We start from the raw sequence: 19924 nt of genomic DNA, 5'->3' as shown, positions 1-19924 counted from the left end.
CATATTTTTGCATTAGTCAAGGCATTGAGGTCAAAAGCCAGGAAGTAATCTTGCAAGCTTATAAAAACTTGTGAGGCAGCATATGGAGTATTACATTCAGTTCTGGTTCTTAATAGAAACATAGAAACATAGGAAACCTATGGTAAAATACAGCCCTTCGGCACACAAAGCTGTACCGAACATGTCCTTACCTTAGAACTACGTAGGCTTACCCATAGCTCTCAGTTTTTCTAAGCTCCATGTACTTATCCAGGAGTCTCTGAAAAGACCCTATCATTTCTCCCTCCACCATCGCCAGCGGCAGCCCATTCCACACACGCACCACTCTCTACTTAAAAAACTTAACCCTGACATCTCCTCTGTACCTACTTCCAAGCACCTTAAAACCGTGCCCTCTCATGTTAGCCATTTTAGCCCTGGGAAAAAGCCTCGGACTCTCCACACGATCAATGCCTCTTATAATCTTGTACACCTCTATTAGGTCACTTCTGATCCTCCGTCGCTCCAAGGAGAAAAGGCCAAGTTCACTCAACCTATTCTCATAAAGCATGCTCCCCAAACCAGACAACATCCTTGTAAATCTTCTCTGCACCATTTTTATGGTTTCCACGTCCTTCCTGTAGTGAGGCGATCAGAATTGAGCACAGTATTCCAAGTGGGGTCTGACCATGGTCCTATATAGCTACAACATTACCTCTTGGCTCTTAAACTCAATCCCACGATTGAAGAAGGCCAATGCACTGTATGCCTTCTTAACCACAAAGACAACCTGCATAGCAGCTTTGAATGTCTTATGGACTCAGATCCGAAGATCCCGATGATCCTCCACACTGCCAAGAGTCTTGCCATTAATGCAATATTCTGCCATCATATTTGACCTATCAAAATGAACCACCTCACACTTATAAGGGTTGAACTCCATCTGCCACTTATCAGCACAGTTTTGCATCCTATCAATGTCACCCTGTAACCTCTGACAGCCCTTCACACTATCCACAACATCCTCAACCTTTGTGTCATCAGCAAATTTGCTAACCCATCCCTCCGCTTCCTCATCCAAGTCATTTATAAAAATCACAAAGCGTAGGGGTCCCAGAACAGATCTCTGAGGCACAGCACTGGTCTCCGGCCGCCAAGCGGATGACCTGTCTAAACCTACTCTTTGCCTTCTGTAGGCAAGCCCGTTCTGGATCCACAAAGCAATGTCCCCTTGGATCCCATGCCTCCTCACTTTCTCGATAAGACTTACATCGGGTACCTTATCAAATGTCTTGCTGAAATTTATATACACTACAACCTCTGCTCTTCTTTCATCAATGTGTTTAGTTACATATCCTCACAAAATTCAATCAGGCTCGTAAGGCGCGACCTGCCCTTGACAAAGACATGCTGACTATTCCTAATCATATTATATCTTTCCAAATGTTCATAAATCCTGCGTCTCAGTATCTTCTCCATCAACTTACCAACCACTGAAGTAAGACTTACTGTCTATATTTCCTGGGCTACCCCTACTCGTTTCCTTGAACAAGGGAACAACATCCGCAACCCTCCAATCCTCCGGAACCTCTCGCATCGTCATTGATGATGCAAAAATCATCGCCAGAGGCTCAGCAATCTCCTGCCTCACCTCTCACAGCAGCCTGGGTGTACATCCCGTCCGTTCCCGGTGACTTATCTAACTTGATACTTTCCAAAAGCTCCAGCGCATCCTCTTCTTAAATATGTTAAGGTGATTGTCAGAAAGTACGGGAGAGTGGGTAGATATCACAGGTAATTTATCTTACAGAGAGGATGGTGAGAGTGTAGATTGCCTTGCCAGTGGTGGTGGTAGAGGCAGATGTTTGAGGGGCATTTAATAATCTCTTAGATAGGCACACAGGTGATCGAAAATGAAGGACTATGTATTAGGAGTAGATTGATCTTGAAGTCAGATTAAAAGATCGGTACAGCATCATGTGTGGAAGGCCCTGTATTGTGCTGTGGTGTTCTATGTAATGCCGTGGTGAAGATTTCACTGCTAACGTGATGGTCTTTTTGTAGAAGCAGTGTTTCGGTTATGGATAGAGATAACAGGTGCTTTGGAATGTGAGCCATCCAGTTAGGGGAGTGGGTATTTTTGAGTGCCTGACACTGGTGTCAGCTGGGCTTTTTGTTCGGCGGGAGATGAAGAGAGAAGACGCTGGAGAGAACCGGTCGTACGATTCCACCTGCTGGGGGACCGTGATTCCATGAAGCAAGGTGCAGAGGTCTATCGAGGATCGGTGAATATGAGTCTGGAAGAGCTGAACTCCAACTTGTGCACATTTGACTGTTTAATTATAATAAACCTTTTTTTGTTTTTCTTCTTTCTTTTCTTTACTAACCCTGAAGTTAACATTCATAAATATAATTCCTTTCATCGTATGCAGTGTGCTGTCTGTCATTTATTGGCACCGAGTTGCAACAGGGGAGCAAATTACACAACTTTCACACAAACCGTAGTTTGGGGTGGGAGAGCCGTCCCAATCTCACTGATTTGGCGGCACCCGATGTGTACCCCCTCGATTTAAGCAGCCCAAAGAAACTGGGGTTCCATATATGTTCTAGGAAAGCAGAACATTGGATTGACTCATTAACTGCGATCGTCATTAACTCGTTTGGCAAACTGGCCTGTCGCCGTGCTGCATTGATGTATGCATGTATGACTCCATTGGTTTCGAATCAGCCTCGCATTCTGGGAGAATTCGGTAGAAATCCACTCGTTTGGAACAACCCATGGTGTGCGTGTGTGTGTGTGCGTGTGTGTGTGTGCGTGTGTGTGTGTGTGTGTGTGTGTGTGTGTGTGTGTGTGAATCAGACAGAGAGAGAGAGAGAGGAGAGACGGAGACGGGGGGCGGGGGAAGAGATGGCGGGGGGAGAGAGAGAGAGAGAGAGAGAGAGAGAGAGAGAGAGAGAGAGAGAGAGAGAGAGAGAGAATATGTGTGTTACAGCTCATTCTTCATGCCCTATCACACGCCTTCTAACAGTAAAATACAGAATCGCAGGTCACGCTTTAAAGGGGGCAGATGGCAGGCAATGAGACGAAGGAAATTGAGGAACCTCGCAGAACATCCGGAGAAGAGCTTCACTGCCATACAGAAAATACCTGCGCAGTATTTCCGACATCAATATTTTTAAAGATAGGGACAGGGACACACCAACCCCTCCGTCCACTAACCTGTCTTTCCGGTACACAGTATATCCTTGGACGTTCAGCTCCCAATGGCAGCCATCTTTTAGCCAAGTTTCAGAGATAGCTACAACGCCATACTCGCCAATCTGTAGCTGAATTTCAAGATCGCCCATTTTATTTCTTAAGGTGCGTGCATTCAAATATAACATTTTCAGTCCAGAATTTGTTGCTTTCTGTTTCAACTGAACCACGCCTCTGTGCCCTGTAACTCATCCCACCGGCTGTGAATATGCTTCATCTCCTGCCTGTCCTTTCTATCATCTATGTTGCACGCTATCTTTTATTTATTTCTGTTTTTCCCTTCCTCAGCCCTGTAAGTGTTAAATATGAACACATGGAGTATAAGAAATAAGGTGGATGATCCTGTTGCACTATTACAAATTGTCAGGTATGATGTTGTTGCCATCACTGAATCGCGGCTGAAGGATGGTTGTAGTTTGGAGCTGAATGTCCAAGGTTCAACATTGTATCGGAGGGATAAGAACATAGGCAGAGGGGGAAGGAGTGGCTCTGCTGGTAAAGAATGGCATAAAATCAGTAGATAGATGTGACATGGGTTCAGAAGATGTTGACTCCTTGTGGGTTGGGTGGGCTGAGATGTGGATCACAGATTATAACGGGAAATAGAAAAAAAGGCGTGTCAAAGGGGAAATGGCGGATTTCAACAAGAATGTTGATTGGGAAAATTAGGTTGGTAATGGATATTAAGAGAGTGAGTTTGTTGAATGCCTACGAAACAGCTATTAAGAGCAGTTTGTCTTTAAGCCTACAAGTGGATTCGCTATACTGGACTGGGTGATACCGAAAGAGCCGGAGATGATTAGGGAGGTTAAGGTAAAAGAATCCTTAGGAGGCAGTGATTACAATATGATTGAGTTCAACTTGAAATTTAACAAGGAGAGAATAGATATGATATAGTAGAGCGAAGGAAATTACAGTGGTATGAGCGAGGAATTGGCCAATGTAAATTGGAAAGAGATGTTGGCAGGGATGACAGCAGAGTAGCAATGGCGTTCGTTTCTGGGGAAAATAGGGAAGGTACAGGATAGATATATTCGAAAAACGAAGAAGTACTCTAATGACAAAATAGTAAAGCCGTGGCTGACAAAAGAAGTCAAAGCTAATGCAAAAGCAAAACACAGGACGTACAACAAAGCAAATATTAGTGGGAAGGTAGAGTGCTTTTAAAAACCTGAACTGAGCAACTAAAAGAACCATTCGCAGGGAAAAGGTGAAATATGAATGCAAGCTTGCAAACAATATCAAAGTGGATAGCAAAAGCTTTTATCAAGCATGTGAAAGATTTGCAGTTGAATGGGAACCGAAGTGAAAAGGCTGATGATGGAGCGGTTAGCGAACATGTAGAGACAGCTTGTAGGCAGTTTCTGGGGAAGGATAGGCAGTTGATAGAGCAAAGAGGTACTCAGCCTGATGGTTTGAGATTCTAATGCAAGGGGTATCACAAACAAGGCAGATGAACTTAGAACGTAGATAAATACGTAGAAAAATAACGTTGTGGCCACTACACAGACTAAGGTGTCTGGGCAGGAATGGTGCTGTGGCCCAGGCTTTAGATGTTTCAAAAAGGACATGGAGTGAGGCCAAAGAGGTGGGGGCATAGCATTGCCAATCAGGGATAGTGTCACGGCTGTAGAAAAGGAGGAAGTCATGGAGGGATGGTGTACTGAGTTAGTGTGGGTGGATGTCAGAAACAGGAAGAGGGCAATAACTCCACTGAATGTTTTTCATAGAGTCCCCAATAGTACAGGGACATCGAGTCTCAGATAGGGAGGCATTTTCCGGAATGGTGCAATAATAATAGGGTTGTTGTGATGGGAGATTATAACTTTCCTAATATTAACTGACATCTCCTTAGAGATGGGGTTGAGCTTGTAAGGTGTGTCCAGGAAGGGTTCCTGGAGAAGGATAGCAGCTGAAAATTTGACAGAACATTTAATTGGGGTGGAGTGAAATATGATATTGTTAGGCAGGAACTTGGGAGCATAAATTGGGAGCTGATTATCTCAGGAAGATACACGGCAGAAATGTGGCGAATGTTATAGAAACATAGAAACATAGAAAATAGGTGCAGGAGTAGGCCATTCGGCCCTTCGAGCCTGCACCGCCATTTATTATGATCATGGCTGATCATCCAACTCAGAACCCAGCCTTCCCTCCATACCCCCTGACCCCTGTAGCCACAAGGGCCATATCTAACTTCCTTTTAAACATAGCTAATGAACTGGCCTCAACAGTTTGCTGTGGCAGAGAATTCCACTGATTCACCACTCTCTGTGTGAAGAAGTTTTTCCTAACCTCGGTCCTAAAAGGCTTCCCCTCTATCCTCAAACTGTGACCCCTCGTTCTAGACCTCCCCAACATCGGGAACAATCTTCCCGCATCTAGCCTGTCCAATCCCTTTAGGATCTTATACGTTTCAATCAGATCCCCCCTCAATCTTCTAAATTCCAACGAGTACAAGCCCAGTTCATCCAGTCTTTCTTCATATGAAAGACCTGCCATCCCAGGAATCAATCTGGTGAACCTTCTTTGTACTCCCTCTATGGCAAAGATGTCTTTCCTCAGATTAGGGGACCAAAACTGCACACAATACTCCAGGTGTGGTCTCACCAAGGCCTTGTACAACTGCAGTAGTACCTCCCTGCTCCTGTACTCGAATCCTCTCGCTATAAATGCCAGCATACCGTTCGCCTTTTTCACCGCCTGCTGTACCTGCATGCCCACTTTCAATGACTGGTGTATAATGACACCCAGGTCTCGTTGCACCTCCCCTTTTCCTAATCGGCCACCATTCAGATAATAATCTGTTTTCCTATTTTTGCCACCAAAGTGGATAACTTCACGTTTATCCACATTAAATTGCATCTGCCATGAGTTTGCCCACTCACCCAACCTATCCAAGTCACCCTGCATCCTCTTAGCATCCTCCTCACTGCTAACACTGCCACCCAGCTTTGTGTCATCCGCAAACTTGGAGATGCTGCATTTAATTCCCTCATCCAAGTCATTAATATATATTGTAAACAACTGGGGTCCCAGCACTGAGCCTTGCGGTACCCCACTAGTCACCGCCTGCCATTCTGAAAAGGTCCCGTTTATTCCCACTCTTTGCTTCCTGTCTGCTAACCAATTCTCCACCCACACCAATACCTTACCCCCAATACCGTGTGCTTTAAGTTTGCACACTAATCTCCTATGTGGGACCTTGTCAAAAGCCTTTTGAAAATCCAAATATACCACATCCACTGGTTCTCCCCTATCCACTCTACTAGTTACATCCTCAAAAAATTCTATGAGATTCGTCAGACATGATTTTCCTTTCACAAATCCATGCTGACTTTGTCCGATCATTTCACCGCTTTCCAAATGTGCTGTTATCACATCCTTGATAACTGACTCCAGCAGTTTCCCCACCACCGATGTTAGGCTAACCGGCCTATAATTCCCCGGTTTCTCTCTCCCTCCTTTTTTAAAAAGTGGGGTTACATTAGCCACCCTCCAATCCTCAGGAACTAGTCCAGAATCTAACGAGTTTTGAAAAATTATCACTAATGCATCCACTATTTCTTGGGCCACTTCCTTAAGCACTCTGGGATGCAGACCATCTGGCCCTGGGGATTTATCTGCCTTCAATCCCTTCAATTTACCTAACACCACTTCCCTACTAACATGTATTTCGCTCAGTTCCTCCATCTCACTGGACCCTCTGTCCCTTACTATTTCTGGAAGATTATTTATGTCCTCCTTAGTGAAGACAGAACCAAAGTAATTATTCAATTGGTCTGCCATGTCCTTGCTCCCCATAATCAATTCACCTGTTTCTGTTTGCAGGGGACCTACACTTGTCTTTATCAGTCTTTTCCTTTTTACATATCTATAAAAGCTTTTACAGTCCGTTTTTATGTTCTCTGCCAGTTTTCTCTCATAATCTTTTTTCCCCTTCCTAATTAAGCCCTTTGTCCTCCTCTGCTGAACTCTGAATTTCTCCCAGTCCTCAGGTGAGCCACTTTCTCTGGCTAATTTGTATGCTACTTCTTTGGAATTGATACTATCCCTAATTTCTCTTGTCAGCCACGGGTGCACTACCTTCCTTGATTTATTCTTTTGCCAAACTGGGATGAACAATTGTTGTAGTTCATCCATGCAACCTTTAAATGCCTGCCATTGTATATCCACCGTCAATCCTTGAAGTGTCATTTGCCAGTCTATCTTAGCTAATTCATGTCTCATACCTTCAAAGTTACCCCTCTTTAAGTTCAGAACCTTTGTTTCTGAATTAACTACGTCACTCTCCATGTTAATGAAGAATTCCACCATATTATGGTCACTCTTACCCAAGGGGCCTCTCACGATAAGATCGCTAATTAACCCTTCCTCATTGCTCAAAACCCAGTCCAGAATAGCCTGCTCTCTAGTCGGTTCCTCGACATGTTGGTTCAAAAAACCATCCCGCATACATTCCAAGAAATCCTCTTCCTCAGCACCTTTACCAATTTGGTTCACCCAGTCTACATGTAGATTGAAGTCACCCATTATAACTGCTGTTCCTTTATTGCACACATTTCTAATTTCCTGTTTAATACCATCTCCGACCTCACTACTACTGTTAGGTGGCCTGTACACAACTCCCACCAGCGTCTTCTGCCCCTTAGTGTTACGCAGCTCTACCCATATCGATTCCACATCTTCCCGGCTTATGTCCTTCCTTTCTATTGCGTTAATCTCCTTTTTAACCAGCAACGCCACCCCACCTCCCCTTCCTTCGTGTCTATCCCTCCTGAATATTGAATATCCCTGAACGTTGAGCTCCCATCCCTGGTCAGCCTGGAGCCATGTCTCTGTGATCCCAACTATATCATAATCATTAATAACAATCTGCACTTTCAATTCATCCACCTTATTACGAATGCTCCTTGCATTGACACATAAAGCCTTCAGGCGCTCTTTTACAACTCTCTTAGCCCTTTTTAATGCTTGCCCTGGATTTGTCGGCCTGCCACTTTTACTTTTCCCCTTTGTACTTTTTGCTTCTACGCTCACTTTACACCCCTCTGTCTCTCTGCACTGGTTCCCATCCCTCTGTTGTGAACTAACCTCCTCACACCTAGCCGCTTTAATTTGATTCCCACCCCCCAACCATTCTAGTTTAAAGTCACCTCAGTAGCCCCCGCTAATCTCCCTGCCAGGATATTGGTCCCCCTCGGATTTAAGTGTAACCCGTCCTTTTTGTACAGGTCACACCTGCGCCAAAAGAGGTCCCAATGATCCAAAAACTTGAATCCCTGCCCCCTGCTCCAATTCCTCAGCCACGCATTTATCCTCCACCTCATCGCATTCCTACTCTCACTGTCGCGTGGCACAGGCAGTAATCCCGAGATTACTACCTTTGCGGTCCTTTTTCTCAACTCCCTTCCTAGCTCCCTATATTCTTCTTTCAGGACCTCATCCCTTTTCCTACCTATGTCATTGGTACCTATATGTACCACGACCTCTGGCTCTTCACCCTCCCACTTCAGGATATCTTGGACACGATCAGAAATATCCCGGACCCTGGCACCAGGGAGGCAAACTACCATCCGAGTCTCTGGACTGCGTCCACAGAATCGCCTATCTGACCCCCTTACTATCGAGTCCCCTATCACAACTGCCCTCCTCTTCCTTGCCCTACCCTTCTGAGCTACAGGGCCAGACTCTGTGCCGGAGGCAGGGCCACTGTCGCTTCCCCCGGGTAAGCTGTCCCCCCCAACAGTACTCAAACAGGAGTACCTGGAACATATGCATGACGTTCTGCATAAGTATGTTCCTATGAGGCAGGGAAAGGATGGTAGAGTTAAAGGACCATGGTGTACAAACGATGGGGAAAATCTAGTTAAGATGAACAGAAAAGATTACGGAATATTCAAGAAACTAGGTACTGATAGAGTTCTAGAAAATTGCAAGGTTGTCATGAAGCAGTCTGATTATGAAATTAGGAGAGCTAGGATAAGTTATGGGAAGGCCTTGGCAAACAGGAGTGAGGAAAACCCCGAGGCATTCTGCAAGTATATGAAGAGCAAGAGGTTGAGCTTGTGAGAACAGGACCAATCGGGTGCGAGAGTGGAAGCGTGTGCATGGAGCCGGAGGAGGGAGCGGAGATAATTAATGAACACTTTGCTTCAGTATTCACCATGGAAACGGACCTTGGAAACTATGAGGATGACTTACAGTGGACTGAAAAGCTTGAGCATATAGATATTAAGGAAGAGGATGTGCTGGAGCTTTTGAAAAACATTAAGTTAGATAAGTTGCCGGGACCAGACGAGATATACCCCAGGCTACTGCGGGAAGCGAGGGGGGAGATTGCTGAGCCTCTGGCGTTGGTTTTTGCATCAGCAATAGATACGGAAGAAGTACCAGAGGATTGGAGGGTTGAAAATCTTGTTCACTCCTTCAAGAAAAGAAGCAGAGTTAATCCAAAAAATTATAGACCACTGAGTCTGACTTAGGTGTTGGAAAGTTGTTGGAGAAGATCCTGAGAGGCAGGATTTATGAACATTTGGAGAGAAATAATCTAATTAGGGATAATCTGCATGGCTTTGTCAGGGGCAGGTCATGCCTTACAAGCCTGATTGAATTATTTGAATTGTAACAAAGCACATTAATGAAGGTAGAGCAGTGGATGTAGTGTATGTGGTTTTCAGTAAGGCATTTGATAAGATTCCCCATGCATGGCTCCTTCAGAAGGTAAGGAGGCATGAGATCGAAGAAGACTTTGCTTTGCGAATGAAGTATTTGCTTGCCCACAGAAGGTAAAAGGCGGTGTAGATGGTTCGTATTCTGCAGGGAGGACGGTGAATAGTGGTGTTCTGTAGGGACTGTTCTGGGACCCGTCCACTTTGTGTTTTTTTTTATAAAAGACCTGGATGAAAAAGTGGAATTGTGGGTTAGTAGGTTTGCTGGTGCTGTGGATGGGCTAGAGGGTTGCCAGAAGTTACAGTGGTGCATTGATACCTATGCTGAGAGGTGGTAGACGGAGTTCAACCCAGATAAATGTGAAGTGGTTCATTTTTGCAGGTCAAATTTGAAGAGCGTATATAGTATTAATGGTAAAACTCCTGTAATGTGGAGGATCAGAGAGATCTTGGGGTCCGCGTCCATATAACACTCAAATGAGCTACGCATGTTGACAGTGTTGTTAAGAAGGCATATTGTGCTTTGGCATTCATCAATCCAGCGATTGAGTTCATGAACCGTGATGTAATGTCACAAATACGTAAGAACTTGATCATATCCCACTTGGAGAACCGTGTTCATTTCTGGTCACCTCAACTACAGGAAGAATGTGGGTAATATAGAAAGAGTGCAGAGGATATTTACAAGGATGTTGCCTGGATTGGAGAGCATGGCTTATGACAGTAGGTTGAGTGAACTTGGGCTTTTCTGCTTGGAGCGATGGAGTATGGGAGGTGACCTGATAGAGCTGTATGCGATGTTGAGAGACATTGGTCGCGTGGATAGCCAGAGGCTTTTTGCCAGGGTTGAAGTGGATAACACGAGGAGGCACAGTTTTAAGGTGCATAGAAGTAGGTTCAGTGGGGACGTCCATAAGACCATAAGATATAGGAGCAGGAGTAGGCCATTCGGCCCAGCGAGCCTGCTCCGCCATTCAATCATGGGCTGATCCAATTCTTCCAGTCATCCCCACCTCCATGTCTTCACACCATACCCTTTGATGTCCTGGCTAATCAAGAACCTATCTATCTCTGCCTTAAATGCACCCAATGACTTGGGCTCCACAACTGCTCGTGGCAACAAATTCCATAGATTTAACACGATCTGGCTAGAGCAATTTCTCCACAGCTCTGTTCTAAATGGTCGTCCTTCAATCCTGAAGACGTGCCCTCTTGTCCTAGAATCCCCTACCATGGGAAATAACTTTGCCATATCTAATCTGTTCAGGCCTTTTAACATTCGGAATGTTTCAATCATATCCCCCCTCATTCTCCTGAACTCCAGGGTTTACAGCCCAAGAGCTGCCCATTGTTCCTCATACGGTAACCCTTTCATTCCTGGAATCATTCTTGTGAATATTACCCTTTCCAGGGGTCAGGTTTTCACACAGGGAGTGGAGGGTGCGTGGAATGTACTGCCAATGACAGTGGTAGAAGCAGATAAGATAGGTAGACGGTACTCAAGAAAAATAGAAGGCTATGCAGTAGGGTAATTCTAGGCAGTTTATAGAGTAGGTTGCATGGTCTGCACAACGTGTGGGCCGAAAGGCCTGTAAAGTGCTGCAGCTATCTACCTACTATGGTCTAAAAATAAAAGAGAAATGAGAGTGGATATAGGACCGCTAGAAAACGATGCCGCAGATATAAGAATGGACAGAGAGGTGGCAGATGAACTTAATAAGTATTTTGTATCACTCTTACTGTTACAATGGAGGTGGTGCTCAAAAAACTGAACCTTGGGGTCATAAGTCACACAGATTTGCTGAACTGCACCTTATGGTTCTGAAAGAGATAGCGGTAGAGATTTGGGGGGGGGGCATTATTAATGATCTTTTAAAAATCATTGGGCACTGGCATAGTGCCAGAGGACTGGAACATTGAAAATGTGATTGCACTCTTTAAGAAAGGAGGAAGGCACCAGAAAGGAAATTATTACCCAGTTAGCCTGACCTCAATAGTCGAGAAGATGTTGGAATCAATTGCGATGGACGACTTTATCTGGTACTTGGTGATACAGGAGAAGACAGGACAAAGTCAGAATGGTTTCCTGAAGGAAAATCCTGTCTGACCGTCCTGTTGGAATTCCCTGAGGAGATTATAGGTAGGAAAGATAAAATGGGTGCAGTTAATGTTGTATACTTGGACTTTCAGAAGGCCTTTGACAAGGTGGCACACATGAAGCTGCTTACCAAATTAAGAGTTTATGGTAGTACGGACACGTCACTGGCATGGTTAGAGCATTGGATGATTGGTACAAAGCAGCGAGTGGGAATAAAAGGATCCTTTTTCTGGTTGGCTACCAGTGACTAGTGATGTTCCATATGGATTGGTGTTGGGATCGCTTCTTTTTATGCTATATTTCAGTGATTTAGATGATAGAATAGATGGCTTTGTTGCCAAGCTTGAAGACGATACAAAGATTGCTGGAGGTGCAGGTTGTGTTGAGGAAACAGGTAGGCTGCAGAAGGTCTTAGACAGATTGGGAGAATGGGCAAGAAATTGACAAAGGACACTCAATGCTGGAAAATGCATGGTTATACACTTTGGTAGTAGAAATAAATGTGCGGACTATTTTCTAAACTGGGAGAAAAGTGAAAAAACCTGAGATGCAAAGAGGCTTGGGTATCATTGCGCAGAAGGTTCTAACAGCTAACTTGCAGCTTGAGTCGATGGTGAGGAAGGCAAATGCAATGTTAATATTCATTTCAAGTAGTCTGGAATACAAGAGCAGGGTTGTGATTCTGAGGCTTTATAAGGCACCAGCTTCAGTATTGTGAACAGTTTTGGGCTCCTCATCTAAGAAAAGATGTACTGGCTTTAGTGTGGGCTTGCAAGAGGTTCACAAGGATGATTCCAGGTATGAAAGGGTTATTATAGTAGGAACGTTTGATGCCTCTGTGTCTGTAGTCGCAGGAATTTACAAGTGTGAAGTGGGGTGGTGGTGGTGGTATCTCCTTGAAACCTTTCGAATGTGGAAAAGCCGCGACTGGGTAATGTGGGAAGAATATTTGCCATGGTGTTGTGGTGGGGGGGGGGGGGGGGGGGGGGGTGGATCTGGGTCCAGAAGACACAGCCTCGGGATAGAGGGACGTCCATTTAAAGCAGAGGTGCGGAGAGATTTCCAGCCAGAGCGTGGTGAATTTGTGGAATTTATTCAACACTCAGCTGTGGAGACCAGGTTATTGGATATATTTAAGGCAGAGCTTGTTAGTTTCTTGATTGGACACGGCATTAACGCTTGCGGGGAAAATGTCGGGGAGTGGGTTTAAGCAGGGGAAAAATGATCTGCCATGTATTGATGGACCCAATGGCCTAGTTCTGCTCCTCTGTCTTCTGGTCATATGGTCTTTTTATACTTCTCCATTGCGCGGCTCTCAGGTCCTGCCGAGGCGTTCCGGACACCGAGACCTTCGTGACCAGAAACTATGAGCCACGAACTACCTCCCACACACTTACATTTTGCCCTCAGCATGGCGACCCACGGAATATCCGACGATGACCTTTGCGTTCTTCAAGCGATCCCAGCAGCAGTCGCCCCTGTTCGTAATCTTCACCAGAAACACCCTTTCCACGGTGAACAGGTCAACGCTCCACCACGGCTGCAATTCAGCGTTGGTGTGAGTGCACGAAAGGTTGTGGTAGTAAGGATTCTTATTCCCGTCGATGGCTCTGTCTGCCACTCCGCCATATGCAGTGCTGGACTGGATGGCCCTTCCTCGGAGCGCCACATTCCCTACAAACACAAAACGCCACCAGTTCGTATCATGCTAGAACGGAAGCTGCTCCCCAACTGATGAAGATTCATTATAGCAAAAGAGGACGGTGCCGGTGGATCACAGATGAATCACCTTCCAGATTTTCAATAGGAGCTCATTTCTGTAAAACACCGTCACCGTGAAAGTGACAGGTCACTCTTACTGATAGGCCAGAGGGAAAGAAACCGCGTTGGGACCTGGTAGGGATGTAATAAGAAACCATAGCGGCGGCGTGATTTAGCGGGCAGTGCTGCCGCCTCACTCTATGCATATTGGCCTGTGTTCGGAGCTGCGCTGCTATGGTGTTCACACGTTTTTCCGTGATTGGGTGGGTTTCTGTTTTCTACCTACCTTCATCAAGATCTCCGGGTCAGCAGGTGAATATGTCGCCCGAGTGAGCGGAATAATCTGGGAAAATTGATGTGAATATTGAGAGAATGGAAATGGATTCGTGCCGTGTTAATGAAAGTTGGTTGGGTTGGTAGTGGTCGTCAAGTGCTAAATGGGCTGGAACTCGTGTCTCAACGCAACGTGGCTCTGTAAAATACCCTTTTTATTGCCTGTTAATATTACGGTATTAGTATTATTTTGTGATATATGTACTCTGTTTTGCATCTGTTATTCCAAGAACAACTTTGCTTAGTTTAGTCGTATGCATGTGTACATTTTCATTGATTAACCTGTACTTGAATTTGAACTTGAAATGCACTACGTTCAAAATTCAAAGTACATTTATTAACAAGGTATATACAACCCCGAGATTTATTTTCTTGGGGGAAATTACAACAAATACAAAAATAGAATCGAATCAATTGAAAGACCGCCTCCAGGAGAACGCAGTAACGACTTCGGAAGCATTCCAGCTTAACTCTGTGTTGACAACCTACTCCCATTTGCCACTTTCAAATAGCTGTTACCCTTTCAGCACAGTTGTCCCTTCACCTTATATGCTACCTTAACATCTCCTCCAACACGACCACACCAGCCCCGTCTCCGAAATCCGTCTCTGTTCACCAGATGTCATCACCTTATTTATAGGCTCTTCTAAGAACCATAGAACACTACAGCACAGAAAACAGGCCATTCTGCCCTTCTAGTCTGTGCCTAAACTTTACTCCGCTGCTCCTATTGACCTGCACCCAGTCCATAACCCTCCAGACCTCTCCCATCCATGTAGCTATCCAATTTGTTCTTAAAACTTAAGGGTGAGCCCGTATTTACCACGTCAGATGGCAGTTCATTCCACACTCCCACCATCCTCTGAGTGAAGAAGTTCCCCCTAAACCTTTCCCCTTTCACACCAAAGCCATATCCTCTCGTATTTATCTCTCCTAATCTAAGTGGAAAGAACCTACTCGCATTACTCTGTCTAGACCCCTCATAATTTTGTAAACCTCTGTCAAATCTCCCCTCATTCTTCTAAGCTCCAAGGAATAAAGTCCTAACCTGTTCAATCTTTCCCTGTAACTCAACTCCTGAAGACCCCGCAACACCCTAGTAAATCTTCTCTGCACTCTTTCAATCTTACTGATATCCTTCCTATAGTTAGGTGACCAGAACTGCACACAATACTCCAAGTTTGGCCTCACCAATGTCTTATACAACCTCACCATAACAGCCCAACTCCTATACTCAATACTTTGATTTATGAATGCCAGGATACCAGAAACCTTCTTTACATCCCTGTCTACCTGTGACGACACTTTCAGAGAATTATGTATCTGAATTCCCAGATCCCTTTGTTCCTCCGCACTTCCCAGTGCCCTACCATTTCCTGTATATGTCCTACCTTGATTTGTCCTTCCAATATGCAACACCTCACACTTGTCTGCATTAAATTTCATCTGCCACTTTCTGGCCCGTTTTTCCAGTTGGCCCAGAACCCACTTGAAGCTTTGAAAGCCTTCCTGGCTGTCCATAACGCCTCCAATCTTAATGTCATTAGCAAACTTGCTGATGCAATTTACCACATCATTGTCTAAATCATTGATATAGACAGCATACAGCAATGGTCCAGCACAGATCCCTAAGACACACCAATAGGCGTAGGCCTCCAGTCTGAAAAGCAATTAACCACTACCACTCTCTATCTTCTCTCACGCAACCAATTTCGAATCCAGTTTACAACCTCTCCATGGATACCTAGTGTCTGAACCTTCTGAACTAACCTCCCATGTAGGACCTTGTCAAAGGCCGTCGACAACATCCACAGCCTTTCCTTCATCTACTTTCTTGGTAACCTCCTCGAAAGACATCTTTGCCATAGAGGGAGTACAAAGAAGGTTCACCAGATTGATTCCTGGGATGGCAGGACTTTCATATGAAGAAAGACTGGATGAACTGGGCTTGTACTCGTTGGAATTTAGAAGGTTGAGGGGGGATCTGATTGAAACGTATAAGATCCTAAAGGGATTGGACAAGCTAGATGCAGGAAGATTGTTCCCGATGTTGGGGAAGTCCAGAACGAGGGATCACAGTTTGAGGATAAGGGGGAAGCCTTTTAGGACTGAGATTAGGAAAAACTTCTTCACACAGAGAGTGGTGAATGTGTGGAATTCTCTGCCACAGGAAACAGTTGAGGCCAGTTCATTGGCTATATTTAAGAGGGAGTTAGATATGGCCCTTATGACTAAAGGGATCAGGGGGTATGGAGGGAAGGCTGGGGCGGGGTTCTGAGTTGGATGATCAGCCATGATCATAATAAATGGCGGTGCAGGCTCGAAGGGCCGAATGGCCTACTCCTGCACCTATTTTCTATGTTTCTATGAAAGATTCTACAAGATTCGTTAAACACGATCTACCACGCACAAAGCAATGCTGACTATCCTTAATCAGCCCTTGGCTGTCCAAATATGTGTATATCCGATCTCTCAGAACACCTTCCAATAATTTACCCACTACTGATGTCAGGCTTACCAGCCTGTAATTACTTGGTTTACTTTTGGAGCCTTTTTTTAAACAACAGAACAACATGAGGCACCCTCCAATCCTCCGGCACCATACTCGTGGCTAAGGATATTTTAAATATTTCTGCCAGGGCCCCTGCAATTTCTACACTAGTCTCTCTCAAGGTCCGAGGAAATATCGTCAGGCCCGGGGGATTTATCTACCTTTATTCGCTGTAAGGCAGCAAGCACCTCCTCCTCTTTAATCTCTATACGTTCCATGACACTACTGCTTGTTTCTCTTCCTTCCATATACGCTATGCCAGTTTCCTGAGTAAATACTGATGCAAAAAACTGTTTAAGATCCCCCCATCTCATGAGGCTCCACACATAGACGACCACTCTGATTTTCTAGGGGACCAATTTTGTCCCTTACTATCCATTTACTCTTCATATACTGTAGAAACCCTTCAGGTTTTATTATTATCTCCCAAAGCAACCTCATGTCTTCTTTTTGCCTTCCTGATTTCCTCCTTTAGTATTTTCTGACATTTCTTATACTCTTCAAGTACCTGATTTGTTCCTTGTTGCCTGTACCTGTTTCACACCTCTCTATTTTTCTTAACCAGATCGCCAATATCCCTTGAAAACTACGGTTCCCTATGCCTGTTAACTTTGCCTTTAATCTTGGCAGGAACATTCAAAATCTGCACTCTCAAAATTTCGCCTTTGAAGGCCTTCCACTTACTGAACACGTCCTTACCAGAAAACAACTTATCCCAATCCACTCTTCCTGGATCGTTCTCATTTCCACAACATTGGCCCTTCTCCAACTTAGAACCTCAACTCGAGGACTAGACCTATCCTTATCCGTAATTAACTTGAAACTAATGACATTATGGTCACTGGACCCAAAATTTTCGCCTAAACATACTTCTGTCACCTGACCAGTCTGGTTCCCTAATAGGAGATCAAGTGTTACATCCTCTCTCGTAGGTAGCTCTATATATTGATTTAGAAAACTTTCCTGAACACATTTGACAAATTCCAAGCCATCTAGCCCTTTCACAGTGTGGGAGTCCCAGTCAATATGTGGAAAGTTAAAATCCCCTACTATTAGCAGTAAGGAGGGAAGAGAAGATGGCGGCACGACGCAGCGCGCGCGGCCGTTCAGAATGAATATCAATATGTGTAACTAGGGGTGCCGTGCACAATCCGGATTTGATGGGGACAGCCGTGAGAAAGCGTAGAGGAACATCTGGAGTAACACTCACAACACGCTGGAGGAATCCAGCGTGTTGTGAGTGTTCCTTGACCCCAGCATCTGAAGAGTATTTTGTGTTAACTTCTGGAGTAACTTCTGAAATGCCTGCTTCTCTGCCGCTGCTACTGTGCGATCGAGAATCTCCGGAGACGAAGGCCCCAAATCCTCGGCCTTGCGTATCTCCTGTTGCCAGAGCCGGGGTCGAAACGCTCGGCAGAGATGGTGCTCGGTGCTCGGTGTCGAAGAGATGATCGGAGGCTCGGAGTTTTCCGACGGACTCGGAGTCGGACTGTGGTCAGATGCTTCCGGGATGCTGCATCGGCTAGTCGGCAGCGCTGGAGGTTTACCGTCTGCGTGAGATGATGGGACTTTCGCGAGATTCTGAGACTTTTACTGTGCCATGGTCTGTTCTTATCAAATTATGGTATTGCTTTGCACTGTTGTAACTATATGTTACAATTATGAGGTTTTTGTTAGTTTTTAAGTCGGTTTGTCATGTGTTTTCGTGGTATCATTCTGGAAAAACATTTTTATCATTTCTTAATGCATGTATTACTAAATGACAATAAAAGGAGACTGCGTGTCCTCATAATCATAATCATAATCATATTACAACTTTCTGTTTCTTACATCGGTCTGTTATCTCTCTACAGATTTGCTCCTCCAATTTTCTCTGTTGGGCAGTCTATCATACAACCCTATTAGTGTGATCACACCTTTCAGGTTCCTCAGCTCCACCCATATGGCTTCTATAGACAAGCCCTCCGGGAAGTTCTGTCTGCTCACAGCTGTGATATTTTCCCTGACAAGTAATGCCACTCCCCACCCTTTCATTCCCCCCCGCCACCATCACGTCTGAAAGAACGGAACCGCGGATCTGGAGCGGGAGGAGAGAGACAGCAGCACGCCGCGCGTGCACAGCCCCCCGGTGAAGAATGATATCGTATCCGTTAAATAGGGGCCGTGGACAATTCTGATTTGATGGAGACAGACGTGAAAGCACAGAGGAACATCTGGAGAAATTTCTGAAACGCCGGTTCGCTGCTGTTGTTACTGTGCGATCGGGAATCTTTCGGAGGGAAGGCCTAAAAATCGCCGGCTTTGCCTGCTGTTGGCGACCGAGATTGAGGTCGTATCGTTCGTATAGAGATGGCGCTCGGTACTCGGTGTCAGAGAGCTGATCGGAGGCTCGAAGTTTTCGGACGACTCAGAATTGGACTGTAGTCGGGCATGGCAGGGAGAGTTTTTCTTCCTTCTCCCGTCTGCGTGAGATGTGAGACATTTGAGAGACTTTGAACTTTTTACTGTGCTCATGGACTTCTTCATCAAGTTATGGTATTGTTGCACTGTTGTAACTATATGTTATAATTATGTGGTTTTGTTAGTTTTTTCAGTATTGGTCTGTCCTGTGTTTTGTGATATCACACCGGAGGAAATATTGTTTCATTTCTTAATGCATGCATTACTAAATGACAATAAAAGAGGACTGCGTGTCTTCATAATCTAATCTAATTAAGCTGCCAGTCCTGCCCCTCCTGCAACCGTCTCACTAATAGCAATAATGTCGTAATCCCACGTGCCAATCCACACCGTAAACTCATCTGCCTTACCTACAATACACCTTACATTGACATAGATGAATCTGAGAACTTTCTATCACGTACAAACTTTTGATTGCCGTCTATACATGCAGTCCTCGCATGACCTTTATCCTCCTCCACCTCACTATCCGCTCTAACACTCTGGTTTCCCTCCCCCTGCAAATCTAGTTTAAATCCCCCGGAGCAGCACTAGCAAACCTTCCCGCAAGGATGTTAGTCCCCCTCCAGTTCAGGTGCAACCCATCCCGTCGGAACAGGTCCCACCACCCCCGGAACAAGGCCCAATTGTCCAGAAAGATGAAGACCTCCCTCCTGCACAAATTCCTTTGCCACATATTTAGCTGCAATATCTTCCTATTTCTAGCCGCCTGTCCTTCAACTTTGCACCTGACTCCCTAAACTCTCTTTGCAGGGCCTCTTCCTCCTTCCTATCCACGTCATTGGTCCCTACATGGACCACGACATCTGGCTGCT

At 45.1% G+C, this 19924-nt stretch overlaps 1 protein-coding gene across 1 annotated transcript in view; it reads right to left on the bottom strand.

Moving 5' to 3' along the window:
- Positions 1–19924, bottom strand: part of LOC134344615 (fucolectin-4-like) — a 65182-nt gene that overhangs the window by 6207 nt on the left and 39051 nt on the right. Inside the window, exon 4 of the mRNA XM_063044730.1 lies at positions 13402–13678. Coding sequence (XP_062900800.1) covers positions 13402–13678 — 277 coding nt within the window. The remainder of the gene's footprint in view (positions 1–13401; positions 13679–19924) is intronic.

The sequence above is a fragment of the Mobula hypostoma genome, chromosome 3 (genome assembly GCF_963921235.1).
Source record: "Mobula hypostoma chromosome 3, sMobHyp1.1, whole genome shotgun sequence".
NCBI lineage: Eukaryota > Metazoa > Chordata > Chondrichthyes > Myliobatiformes > Myliobatidae > Mobula > Mobula hypostoma.
Note: the sequence above shows the minus strand (reverse complement) of the source record. Positions and strands in the feature narration are given on the sequence as shown.